The 13,580-nt window shown below is 40.0% G+C and overlaps 1 protein-coding gene across 2 annotated transcripts in view; it reads right to left on the bottom strand.

The window, feature by feature from the left end:
- The window catches only part of RCHY1 (ring finger and CHY zinc finger domain containing 1), a 690,901-nt gene that overhangs the window by 577,923 nt on the left and 99,398 nt on the right, over positions 1–13,580 (bottom strand). For both annotated transcript variants that reach the window (XM_044061114.1, XM_044061115.1), the window contains exon 2: positions 11,603–11,722. In XM_044061114.1, coding sequence (XP_043917049.1) covers positions 11,603–11,722 — 120 coding nt within the window. The remainder of the gene's footprint in view (positions 1–11,602; positions 11,723–13,580) is intronic.

Raw genomic sequence — 13,580 nt, 5'->3', positions numbered from 1 at the left:
TAGTTGCACCTGGAGAACTTCAGATGCATTGTGTTGGGCAACTAGCCTGGAAATGTGAATATGGACACTCCTCCACCTTTAGTGTTTCAGTCTTGGTTTGGTGGCCGAAAAGTGATAAGAGCTGTAGCCTGGTACTGCAGGGGTGCTCTCTGGAGCCTTGAACCAGGTCTCAGTTATTGCACAAATATCGATGTTCTCCATTTTTAGGAGTGCCTCAAGACAGTGCATTTTGAGGTTTAGACTTCTAGCATTGAGTAGCATTACCTTCAGCTTTTGCATGCTTGTATCTGTTATGGTGGTGGTTTTGTCCTTTGAACCTTGCCTAAAAAAGGCACTATAGGGGTGGCTAGAGCTTTAGCCAGTAACCTGAATCCCAGGGGTGACAGGTGCAGACCATCTCTGGCAAATCATTGTGGTTTTCGATCATGTCGTCCTAGGCAGACAGATACTGGATCCCATTTGAATGACACCAGAAGCTTAGCCAATTGTTGAAGTCAATCATTTTGTCCTTATACTGTGGTATCATTCTGGGCGAAGGCAGGATGCTACTCAGGGCTAGGGTCATACCTGCCTGGGCCACATGATCCAAGAGCTCTTCCATGTCTCATTTCATGTAGTCCAGGGAGGCACGTCTCAAGTCATTCACTCCAACATGGACAATGACAGAGTCGTATTTGTACTTGTTGTGGAGTGACTTGAGTACGTGCATTATGTGGCAGATCCTGGCACCCGCAGCTGACTAATTTTCTCCTTGTTCAGCCTGGTGAGTGGGACATCAGTGTGCCTGACTATAGAGTCACCTATGACTAAAGTGTTGGGTACACTGTCTTGCCTTAGGGTCTGTTGTTGGATGGCACACTGGTGTTGTGAGCTATGTGCCACTTTGTTGTGACTGGTGTTTGTTTGCGTTTCAGCTTCAGAGGTCCTAGTTGCTTGGGCAGGTTAATTTTAAGGGCCTCCGCATATGTGGGTTTAGTGTTGCTATGTGTGGGTGTTGATGGTGTGGGTTTTGAAGGGCTATGTGTTGCTTGAGGTGTAGTGCAGGTGTTAACCTTCTCCTCAACTGTCTAGCACAATCTTGGCTCGAGAGCTTTGCTTCCAGTTTAGCTATGTACGTGCATCTCTCGCAGGTTGTGCTGTTGGGTGGCAGGTGGAGAGGGTTGTCTGTGTACATGGGGCAGTTGCTGCACTGCCCCAATATGCCCAGATTCACCAGGTGGACAGGAGAAATCACTGGAAGCTGACCCTTGGACATGCCTGTTTAGGTGCTTTTTTGTAAAGTACAAGAGCTGTTTTCCCTTACCTTTGCAAGGTACTTTGCAATTATAGGCTGTTTAGTGCCTACAATTAATTTCTCCTTATTAACAAGGAAAGAAGAGTGCTTGTATCAGTTTAAGGCTTCCTAGTGCTTTTCAGCAGGTTCTAGAGCAAGTGCTAGTCACAGGGGTTCAGATTTTACTGCTACTACTAAGGAACCAGCTAGTTCTAAGGGAGAATTTGAAGAACAGACTTTCTGGCACCTGGAACAGTTTAACCGTAGCCCAGCGGTGCTGCACGGTGTGAAAATGTGCAAACGGATGTTTTTAAGCCAGAAAGTTGAAATGGATAGAAATCAGCTCAAAATGGCTAAAATTACAATTTCAGAGCTGGAAACCACTCCTCTAGTGTTAAGACAGTACAATGCTCACCACTCACACTGGTAAGCAGTAGGACTTCCCTCTACCCAGCAAGGTCTGGATAGCTCTGAATACAGAAAATAATGTCCTGAAACCAGCAAAGCCTGGGATCTGGACTATACTAGCTAGGAAAGGCAGGAAACGAGTAAACAAGATAGTTTTTTTTCTTTTTTCAGGCTGAACAATGCAATAATACACTAAATAAACACAGAAAAGGCTAACACACTTGAGTGTGTAGCCCTAAACAGTAAATACAATTAAAACTCTACAAAATTAGCAATTTAAAACTTTTGAAATGAAGCAAGGCAAGTGCACAACTGAAAAATGATTTAAGAGGCAGTAATACCGTAGAATAAGTAGCTAGTCTACATATACAAAAAAGTCTATATATCAGAAAAGCAGCTAAAACACACTAAAACAATTCAGATGCAGTGCAACCTAGAGCACTTGAGTTGTAGCAATATTAAGGCAAATACAGTTTTAATAAATGCACTAAAATATACTCTATAGTTCCAAAATGTTTGAGAAGCAGTCAGAACACAAGGATATTCAGACAATTTTTTTTTAGAAAGGGAGAAAGGAAGAACAGAAGGAAATTCTCTCTGTATTAGGTAGAATGAGCTAATGACACTAGACTGGGAGGAGTGTTCAAGATCAAATTTAGAGTAGGGGCGGGTAACTGCAAGGCCAGCAAGTATAAAGACAAGATGCCAATAGGGAGGGTGCAGGGTGGGTGGGAGAAAACACTACAGAAATGTTTATCACAAGTGAGCCAATAGCTATGAAGTATAGTACAAGTATACAGTATACAATAAAACTGCTATAGATATCTAAAATAAGCAATAACTACTACAAATAAGCAAAAAAAAAAAAACAGGCTTATTGCTATATATCACAGATCAGCTGCTCCTCCTCATATAGCTCTGTGTGTAATAGCTGAAACACTCAACTTCTTAGCAGAAAGTTGAAACCTGAAACAACTTTAAAAAATGTTCAAAAGACCAATGATGTGCTTTCTCCAAGCCGCAGCCCTGGTAACCCAACTAGATTTGTGGTCTTTTCACCCCAACCTTAAAAGAGTTTACTCAGCTGATGGCAAAGGTTGGCCATTTTCCTTGGGCCTCAAGACAAATAAATATTGTGTAGTATTTGATTCATAGGTTCATAGGTAGATACTAGGCTATCTGCCCTAGGGCATTTATAAGCCTAGCCAGAGTGTATTTGGCTTCCGCCTCCCTATTAGATTAGCCTACTGTGCCTCTGTAAAGTAGGTCACAGAAGGTACCCTTTTAAGATTAGTTTACTGTGCCTCTGTCTAGCAGGGAAACAGGAGAGATCCCAGGGGTGAATTTGCGATTTCCCATCCACGCGTCCAAACGCATGAAGTTAATATGTCACAGAAAGCATGCCAATGTAGAGAAAACAAAAACAAACTAGTGACAAATACTAGATTCCTGGCACAAAAACAGCAGGGTCCATCTTTTGATACTTTCCACTTGTGCTATGGATGGCGTCTTTGACTTTACTGCACCACTAAACAGAAGTATCTGTCAAAGTGTACACATCATGGAGATGTAACCACAATTTGCATTTTATGGAGGGAAAGCCTATCTGAGTTCCCTAATGTGTGCCTTTCATTAGTGAACATAATTTATCACTTGCAAATCGGGAGGAATAAAAGAGTGGTGGGGATTGCAAAAACAAGGAAGGGAGGGTAGGGAAACCAGGGAAGATTTAAGAGATACAGGGCACACTACACCATAAGATAAGGTGAGATGGACCACAAGTATAAGACTCCTCAGAAAGACAAGTGTATGACAATCCATCGATGCTTTTTAGTTTTAACAAAATCCCATTGCATTCTGGCGCATTAGGCCAACTGTGAGTTTCACAAAAATACATTTATTCCAAGCAATAAAAGTCATCTTGAATGGCACTTTACACAGTTGTTGGCAAAAGTATTCAGAAGCATTTTACTAATCCCAAAAGGCATTGTGAGAAGCCAACACATATCCAATATTCAATTCTTTAACAGCTCTAGCCAACAGATAAGCTTTGGATAGGTGTGTCTCTTAATACACAACTACCTTGTGGAAAACACACTTTTGTGCCATGCCTTTCACTGTCTCATTGATTCTGTTTTTCTGGTCATTGTCATTTTGAGAAAAAAAAGACAATCAAAATGGATGCATAACTTCACATACAACTTCACCTTGATCTGGGCTGTCTTCTTCACCACACTCACTGATTCAATGCAAAGACATTTTGCACTCAGCCAATCATCTGACTCTAAAAACCCAGCAATTTACTCTGTTCTATACAACACACTATATCAGCTTTAGTGTTTGTTGACATTTGACCTCTTCTAAATGGCCTGGAATTTTCTTTTGAAGGAAATGCCACTTTCTCTAGCCGCCACACATTTGACAAGACCACCCTGAATTCTGTTACATGTATTCATGTTGACTGAATGCAGAGGAATACTTTGCATCTGCTGCTTTTCCATCAGCACATTCTGTGGCACTATTTGCCTGTTTTTCACACTCCGTGTCTAGTATGACACAGCAGACATGTTACAGGATTCATTCTAAATATGATCATGGTTTGGCATTACTACATCAATCAAAATTCAGCATTTGTTTAATCAGAACCCTGTATTTGGGGCTGTTCATGCACCAAGGTCAAACATGTCAAGATGTAAAGTTCTGTTTTCAGCAGCTCACTCATTCTTGGAGCCTGCCAGTCTGTCTCATGCCACCAGCAAAACACTTTCCAGCAAATCATGAAAGAGCAGTACAGATCTAACACTGGAGTACATAATGTACAAGAATATGCAGTGACCAACAGATAACCAGCTACAGCAAATGATAATGCTAGGAAACTAACCTAATGGCAAATTATATACACAAATATTTATACATCCACACCCTGACAATACAAAAGACAAACTGCCAAAATAAGTGAGCTGGAGGGAGGGGCAGCTATGTAACAGTAATCTATTAGAATCAACAGTTAAGATAAGTTTATTTACACAAATGTACTATGTTCAACATTTTAGATCAATGTTGCATCAGCCTAAGCTACTTGGGTCAACTATCACAGCACAGAACTAAAAACGGTAGGAGGAAAGTAAACTATGAATCCAGGGGCCCCTGAAGAGTATTCCTAGGAAAGCCTATTCTGGACCTGGAAAAATAATCCAGTCTGTAGTACTTTGTAAAAAGTGGGAAAGGGAACAATTTGCTGCCTCTAGGATACGTCTACAGTATACCCCTTTCTGTAAAGCCACTGAAGAACCAAAGCCCTAAAGGAATGAAACCTAACTGTGGCAGAAATGGCTTATTATGGTGAGTACAACAAAATGCAATAGCAAGAGGCAGTCATCTGGAAATAATCTTCCCTGGCACTAGTTGTCCTCTCCTCTAACCTTAATAGGAGACAAACAGCGAATCAGCCTTGTTGAAGGCTTGAGTTTTATCTGTGTACTGTCTGGTCTGCTTACGGACATCCAGAGTGTGAATAATCTTTTCTCCTTTGTTCTTGGAGTCATGAAAGGACAGAGAGAGAGGTTTTACAGTCTGTCTCAAGGTAAACTCGAGACCACTTTGGGCATAAAAGAATGGTTAGTTCTCAAAGAAAACCTGTCTTTATCAAAAATGACTCACCTTAAGTAACTGTAACCCAGATACTCTCCTAGCAAAGGTCAGAGAAATGAACAGAACAGGTTTTCCATGTTAAGAACCTAAATGCAGCCTGATGAACTGGTTGAAATGGAAAAAGACAGTAAGCTTTTCAAGCACAAAGTTAAGATCTAGAGAAGCCACCTGTTTTCTAGGTGGATGGACATATAAAACCCCTTTCAAAAACTGTTTGACTTGTAGATGGAAAGAAAAAGGTCAGCCTACAGGCAGACAAGCAGAAATGACTGAAAAATGAATTGCGAAGAGGAGTAAGAAAGGCCAAAGATGGAAACCTACACAATCCAGAAGGCAATCCAAAAGAACCAGAGGCAGCTGAGCCCAAAGAAGGTCCTGGTTCTTGGACGAGCAACAACTAGAAAATCTTTTCCACTTAGCCAGATATGACTTTCTACTAGCAGGTTTCTTAGCCTCCTTTAATATCTGATGCACATCCTCAGAAAACAGGTGCATAAAAGATATTTAAAAAATTATATAATCCAGGCAGTGAGATGAAGAAATTGAAGGTTGTGATGTATCAAACAAGCCCCCTGTCCCGTGTGAGAAGGCAGGTAGTAATTGTTCTTGGCCAATATGAGAGAGAGAGAGAGAGAGAGAGAGAAAAAGTACAGTTGTGCAAGTAAACTTACAATAAAGGTAGATCTTATCACTGTTGCAGTAGTCTTAGCTACATGGGTTATATCATGTTAAAGACATAACAATTGACCAGTTTCCAAAGCTTAAGGCCAGCTTCCAAACACCCAATCCATTAAGCAGAAGAAAGAGTGGTTTGGACACAGAGTCCTTCAAAGCTTTCATGCCAACAGACAGGGTGGGAGGGAGGCTAGACCCCTCTAAAGGTCAATGCTTGGAAAAGGTCCCCACTTTGCAACAAAAAAAAAACTACGAAAATAAGGGGGGTGGAGAGGAGAGACAGACCATCTAGTGCAGCAGTGATCATCGGAATATCTACTGTTACAGTATGTTTACTTAACCAGCTGTATTGTGCTCATAATTTGACCAATGCTGCAGTACCCTTAGCTATACTAGTAGATTACCATACTTATAGTAACTGTAAGGATAGAGGATGAGGGTCCAGAAACCTATGGATAATTGGCCTATCCTCTAGACCTGAAAAAGGAATCTAGGTTGCAGTACATTGTAAAGTATGCAGACAGGACAACATTCTTCAAGCATAAATGAAGGATTAGTTCTTAGGGAAACCTTATTTTTGTGAAAAATCAGAAAACGCTGAGCCACCAGAAAAGCACTTGCAACTCAAATGCTCATTTTGTAGAAGTCAGAGCAATCAGCAAACTGTCTTCCATGTTAGAACTGCACATCAGTCTGATGAGCTGGTTCAAATGGAGAAAGAGCTAATCCCTCTAAAAACAAGATCACAAGCCCCCCCCCCCCAGGATCCATGGACAGACTTGCTGAAATGACCAACAAATGAAACTCAACAGAGGAGTAAAACAGGCCAGAAGATGACGCACACAAATAGTGTAGAGCTAGAGATAAACTAGCCTTAAAAGGGCCCTGACTCTAGTCTCAATATCAACTAAAAAATCTTTCCTATTTGCTAATATACGATTTCCTAGTAGTAGGTTTTCTTGCCTTTTTTAATACCTGCTGCATGTTCCCAGTAAATGTGTGCCTAAAAGGTATTAAAACTCTTATCATCCAGAAAGTTCACTTATAAACCCCCAATTTTAAACTGCAAGCACACCCTGACTTATGCATGTAGATCTAGCCTGTGAGGAAATGTTTGGTAATTGCCCTTGGCCAATTCCATAAGAAGAGAGAACCAATGTTGCCAGGGCCAAAAGGGAGTCACCACAATGATTTGTGGAGAATCCTTATGAATCTTCAGAATGACTCTGGATATCAGTGAAAAGGATGGAAAAACATATAGGAACATTCCTGTCCAAGGAGAAAAGAGTGTATCTGCTTTCTAGACCTTCTTGCATTGAGTCCTAAAGCAGAATTATGTCACCTGATATTGTAAATGGAAGCAAATAGATCCAAGTTGTTCCTACAGCTGGAACAATTCCTGTAAGACCCTCAATTCAGTTTCCATTCATGAGAGTCTGTCCTCATCATGCTCAGGTTGTCGGTCACAAAAGTTTGCTCTGACAGGATGACAGATGCCTGTACAGTGGGACTGTGCTGAAAATTGTATCTCAGGCTACCATGGGTAGCCTGTACAGGCAGCAAGACTTGGGTCCCCCTTGTTTATGTAAACACATCTCTGTGGTGTTGTCCGTAAACACTTGTAATGATCCTGGGGACCACAGATGATAGAAAGAGAGCTGACAGCATTTATTACAACCAACATCCATTTTGTGTTTTGAACGGTCTCTTTTATGACAAAGACCTTACATCTTTACTCCCATTGACACTCCTCCCCAATCAAAGTCAGAGGCATATGTAGTTACAGACTGTGCTGGAGCTGGAAGGGAAAGCGGGAGACCTGCATTCAAATAAAACTGGTCCTTCCATGACAGCAGTGCCCTTTTAACAACCCCCAAAACAAGAATCTGAAAAATCAGAGTATGTTGATCTGACCACTGTGACTTTAGGTACCACATAACTTCTTTTCAGGTGGAGTCTGGTTAGAGAGATCAAGAGAATTGTGGATGCCATGAATCCGAGAATCCTGAGGAATTCCTTTCCAGAAACACTAGTTTAAGTGGAAATCCTCAGGAATATATCTAGGTATAGATCTACTTTTGCCTGTTAAAGAAATCTTTTTGAAACAAGATATCTAGGACATAACCCACAAAAACAGTAAGGGGTCAAAGCTAGACTTTTGGATGTTCTCCTGAAACCTTAGTTCATGAAGGAGACCTCTCACCCAAGTGAAAGATTCCTGACACTTTGAAAAAGACTATGCAAAGATAAGCAAGTAATTTAAATAAGGGAACATGTGAATGCCTTGCAGGCTATCACTGGATCTAGACATTTTGCAAATATAGTTGGAGAAGTGGATAACCCAATGGGCAAAATAAAGAAATGAAAGTGAGATCCAGACACAGTAAACCTTAAGAAAGGTTTGAAATCTGGTACTGCAGGAATGTGATAAACCTTTTAAATCCAAGGTCACTAAAGATTGTGAATTGGGAATGGCAAGTAACAGACTGTAAAGGGATAACATTTTGAACTTTGGAGCTATCACTAACTGGTTTAGAAAGAAAACTCTAGGACTGGTCTTCATGAATCCTCTTTCTTTCTTTGGTACCAGAAACATTTCTGAATAAAAGGCTTACCCTTTCCGAGAAGGAGGGACAGTTTCTATCACCCCCCCCCCCCCGAGTTAGTATATGCTAAATGACAGGAGGGAAAAAAAGTTTGATCAGGTGGATGAGGAGGAATCTTTATCTGTGTCCTTAATGAACCACTCATCAGCCCACTTGCCAAACAGAAAGAGAGAGAAAAATGAAGAGCCAGATTTTTGGGGAAAAATTAAAGGTGTGCCAAGATGGGAAGGCAGGAGATTTCTGAAAATAATCAATTTTGTTAGTCTGGGCCTTGCTGAGACTGTTATTCTGTTTCCTATAATTAGAAGGAAAGTTTCAACTGTTCAACTGTATTTTTGGTAAGGAAGGTTTCAGTAATCACCTGAAATAACTTTCAGTTCATCAAATCTTTCAAGGTCCTCAGCAGAAAAAGGGACAAATAATCATACCTCTCAACCTCTTAGAGAAGAAATCTGGACAAAGCCATAAATAAAAGTGAGACAAAGGCCCCCAAATAGGGACGATTTTTAAATATTGCTCTTACAAACTTAGAAAGTTGATAGAATAACAGGTTTTGCATTAGCATGAATTTTCTAAAGGGTATGAAGTCCGAAATTCAAAGGTCTCATTTTCTAACTTCAATCTTTCATAATTTGGCACTAATTTACCAGAATACCATGATTTTATGAAAAATGGACCAAAAATATGAGGCACAAATCTGGACATTCTGCGAAAATTCATACAGTTGAGAGGTATGCAAATAATACCTCTTTATTCGGGGCAGTATTCAGAAGTTCAGCTTTGACATCCTCTGGTAAATTCTGAAAAAGTAGCCATTTAAATCATTTCATCACTATCCCCACGGCAGCTGCTCTAGAAACAGCATCAGCAGTGTCATAAGAGCATTTTAAAAGTATGTGGTAACTGGATACATAGAAAATTTTAAAATTTTCAGAGATGTCTTAATCTTGGAAGAAGGAATGTCACCAATTTTCTCATACTGTCAAAGGAAGCCAGCAAAAACTTAAACACACAAGACTCACAATATACTATTCTGAAGGCTAAGGTGGAATTAGTAAAACTTTCTTCCCAAAGTGATTAAAAGACTTTCCCATCTTTGTCAGAAGAAACATAATTAGTTGCCATAAGGTGTTTGCCAGAGAAATTATGGCAGGGTCTGGTCTAGGGTTTGAAAAAATAAAATTGTGGGTATGGAGAACTTTGTATAAATTTATAAGACTTTTTATGAACAGGTTGCTGACCATCAGGCAAACTGCCAGCTGCAAGAAATGCATCCTCTCTAAATATGAAAAACGCTGCTGCAGGCTGAGGAAAATGCACCTGCAGCAAATCATATCATCTTTGCTTGGACTCTGGTACTACTACTTCTCATTGACACAACTCCTTCATTCTAGCAACAATATCAGAAAAAAAGACAACACTTCAGGTGGCGAATATGATTAACTTTCCCCACAGTCACACTCCCCATTCTGTGCAGACGTAACTTGAGAAACACAGTATTCAGTCTATTTCCTGTCCCTCAAACTGAGAAGTAGAATCTGAAGAGGAAAACCTTTTCTTTTTTAAACAAAAGGGATACTCAGAAGGTAAACACTGAAAGCTTTAATTAGTCATCCCTGTCTGCCCTTGGTGATGGGATACAGGTGAAAAAATGCCTAATTATGTGTCTCCTTTAAATGAAAGGCCCCAAATACAATAGCACTCCAAGGTATGGTTCTTTCCCAGGACATTAAGCTTCCCAGAGCAGCATCACAAAGGAACAATGTCTGCTCTCTCAATCAGTGCCAACAAGAGTTATTCTCCCTTGCCCAACTGCCAAACAGCCACAGGGAATGTGCCTGCCTCTCTATCTATATCCTTAGAGGCTTCCTGAGAAACACCAGGGGGATCAACAGAAAATAATGAGCAGCCTGAGGAATCCAATATGGCTTTAGCAGAGTTACTCATCGACATCCAAGACGAAGAGGAAACCTGAGTCAATACCAAAACCTGCCATAGAACTTCTCTTTTCTTGTGGATTAGGGATGGAACAACCAAAGAGATGGAACCCAGGTCCTTATCTCTACTGGGAAGTGTCTAACAATCATGTAGCACAGACTTGTTAAGTCAGCCTAACCTCGACTACAAAATTAAGTTTTGAGGTAAAATTTTCTTTAGCAACAACCAACAAAAGCAATAGCCCTAGCCCCAAGCAACAACTTTTGACAGAAAGTTAAACTTTTCTTCACAAAAAATGGTAAAATTGAAAGGTAATCCCCAATGGAGTACTTAGCTGCCCAGAATCTCCAACTGCCTAATAGCCACTCAAAGGCCACAGAAGAGAGCACTCTCCGATAGCAAGGAAGTTCTGAAGATTTGGCGCCCTAACTACTGGCTTTATATTGTTGTTCTTGAGCTGTACAGTGGTTAGGACATAAAGAAGTTGCCCTAAACCTTAGGAAGTTGGCCATTCATCCAATCCTTGGCAGGATATGTTCATATAGCCTAGACTACTGCAACACTGATCTAACGATGAACATCCAAACTCCAGTTTACTATGTTTTCAATCCACTTTCTAATAGCACAATTCCTTGCACTGGGTCTCCCAAAAGAAAGAAAATATTCCACCAAGTATGCACAGAAGCAAAATCTGAACACTACAAATGGACATTTGCCTGAATTTAGTGTTTCTGCAAAGGCAAGCCCTCTGAACTTCCTCATTCCTTGCTACTCAACATAATCACCTTCATTGTTACCATTACTTACATAAAAGGCAAATACAGTTACTTTGTTTTTTGCACAGAATCTGCTTATCTTCTTTCTTTGGTGAATTTTGGGAAAAAACACCATTTCCAAAACATAGAGCTCAAACTTATCTGACTCGTGCATGCACTTCTGTTTCAACAAAACATAGCACTCCTGTAGGCATGCTTAAAAAAATACTACAGCTCTTCATGATAACAAATAAGTGCAAAAACCTACACATGAAGCCAAAAAAGTCTTGACTTACTTGCTGAATTTTTTTACATGTTGAACATTGTACTACTGACACACTGAATCGGTCCATCTGATGATCTTCATTTTCATCATGGCAAAGACGACAAATGTAAAATTTACTACAGCATGGTGCCTGCAACAGAAAAAATAGTTACTAAGTCAGTGCAAACAGATTCTCTTAATGTGCTCAGTACATCATACAAAATATGGAAAGGGATTATTCGCAGAAAGTACTTCATGTGCAATGGGCTACAAAATAATACATACTTGCTTAATGACAACAGTTGCTTACAAGTGGATGGCAATGCTATGAACCATATTGTTTTTTCCTATACTTTTACAGAGGTTATTTAACTTTCATTCCAAATCAAAATACATCTTCTGTTATTTTTCCCGAACACGTGTACTACAAGGCCCCATTCCAATATAAACCCTTTTTTTAATACCACAGTGTTAGCTTATCATTAAACTTATTTAACTCAGAAGGCTGTTTCTTAGATATTTTATTTATTTATTCATTCTCCAATAGCTGCTTTAATCATTTCAGAGTCAGACAGCCTACCTGACACTCTGTGGGTCAAAGAATGAGACAAATCCTGGATAGGATGTTAGTATTGTCGCACGCAGATGGTCACATCTACCAACCATAACCTGTGTGTGTGTGTTACTCTGAAGAAAACAGATAGTAAACACTTTCCTTTTAAAATGAATGCTAGGAAAAAGGAATGCTAGGAAATGTTGCAATCTGTCAATTTCTAATGGTCATTTATCCCATACTTTAAACCTAACTGCAATTCACTACGTCTGCAATACTGAGTTTTTTTTCTTTAAAAAAAATTGTATGACAAACAGTGATACTCAGCCATATACAACTATAAACTGTTTTTTATAATCTTATTTTAGGCAAAAGAAATGACAGCATCTCAAAACATGTCACTTAACTGTCTTTGCAAGCATTTCAAAACATGCAAAATTAACCATCTTTGCAATAGCAAAAAAAAAAAAAAAAAATTAAAAACAGAGAAATTATAAAATGCAATTCTGATGTTATCTATCCATCCAGTCATGCTTACAGGTTGCATCTGACTCCTAATATGATGGTATACCAACACAGTAAAGATACAATTCTGATAGTTACTGAACTGGTTAGCCAGAATACACGCCATATGCATGTTTGCTGCAAATCAAATGGCATAGAACTCGGCAGACAACCCATGACTGTCTCCAGAGAAAAACAAGCAGGCAAGGCCTTAGAAATACTACTGCCAAGTACACTTCAGTAGGCCACAGCCATCAAGGTCTGTTGAGGACACTTATGAGCTTTCTGAACGTTACTAAGTGTTCATGGTTCCTTACACATTGTGGATGGATTTTCTGCAGCACACCATGCCTAAACCAGTGCTGTGCACAGATTCTCATACATACTGAAAAGCAGTGTTGCTATAGCTAAAAATATAATATCCAGAGTAGTGAGGAGTCAACCCATTTCGACACACTGTCTAGGTAAGAACTGACCTTGGGGCCAAAATGCATGGGCCTGGAAAAGGGAGGTCATAAATGTCACCTTACTGTTCGTATGAAAATTTGTGAGACTGAGCCACACTTGCCAGCAGACCAAAATGCCAGATCCTTCAGCTTTAGCCAAATTGACAGAGCTATTTACAACCTGCATCATAAGATCATCGTGATGGGTAGAATTGATGACTATTGCCAATAGTCCATAAGGCAAGTGAACAAGTACATTGGTCAGATACCACTAAAAATTCACTTTGTTTGCACAGCATTTTAATGTCCTCAAAGAACATGACCAGGATGTATACACACTTCCCAAAGCAGGCCATCACCCTGAGCACTTTGTCTAGTTGATGGGCTACAGGGCTGTGATGAGTTTAAGCCTTTCCAAGGGCAATTGCGGGAACTGGAGTGTCTGGCCTGGGTGTCTCAAATTGTTAATTCCAAAGTGGCTAGAGAATACAGTCTGCCTTTCTAGG

Source organism: Protopterus annectens, chromosome 2.part0 (assembly GCF_019279795.1).
Source record: "Protopterus annectens isolate FY-2018-M chromosome 2.part0, PAN1.0, whole genome shotgun sequence".
Lineage (NCBI taxonomy): Eukaryota > Metazoa > Chordata > Ceratodontiformes > Protopteridae > Protopterus > Protopterus annectens.
The sequence above is the reverse complement of the archived record's forward strand: the minus strand, read 5'-3'. Positions and strand labels throughout refer to the sequence as shown.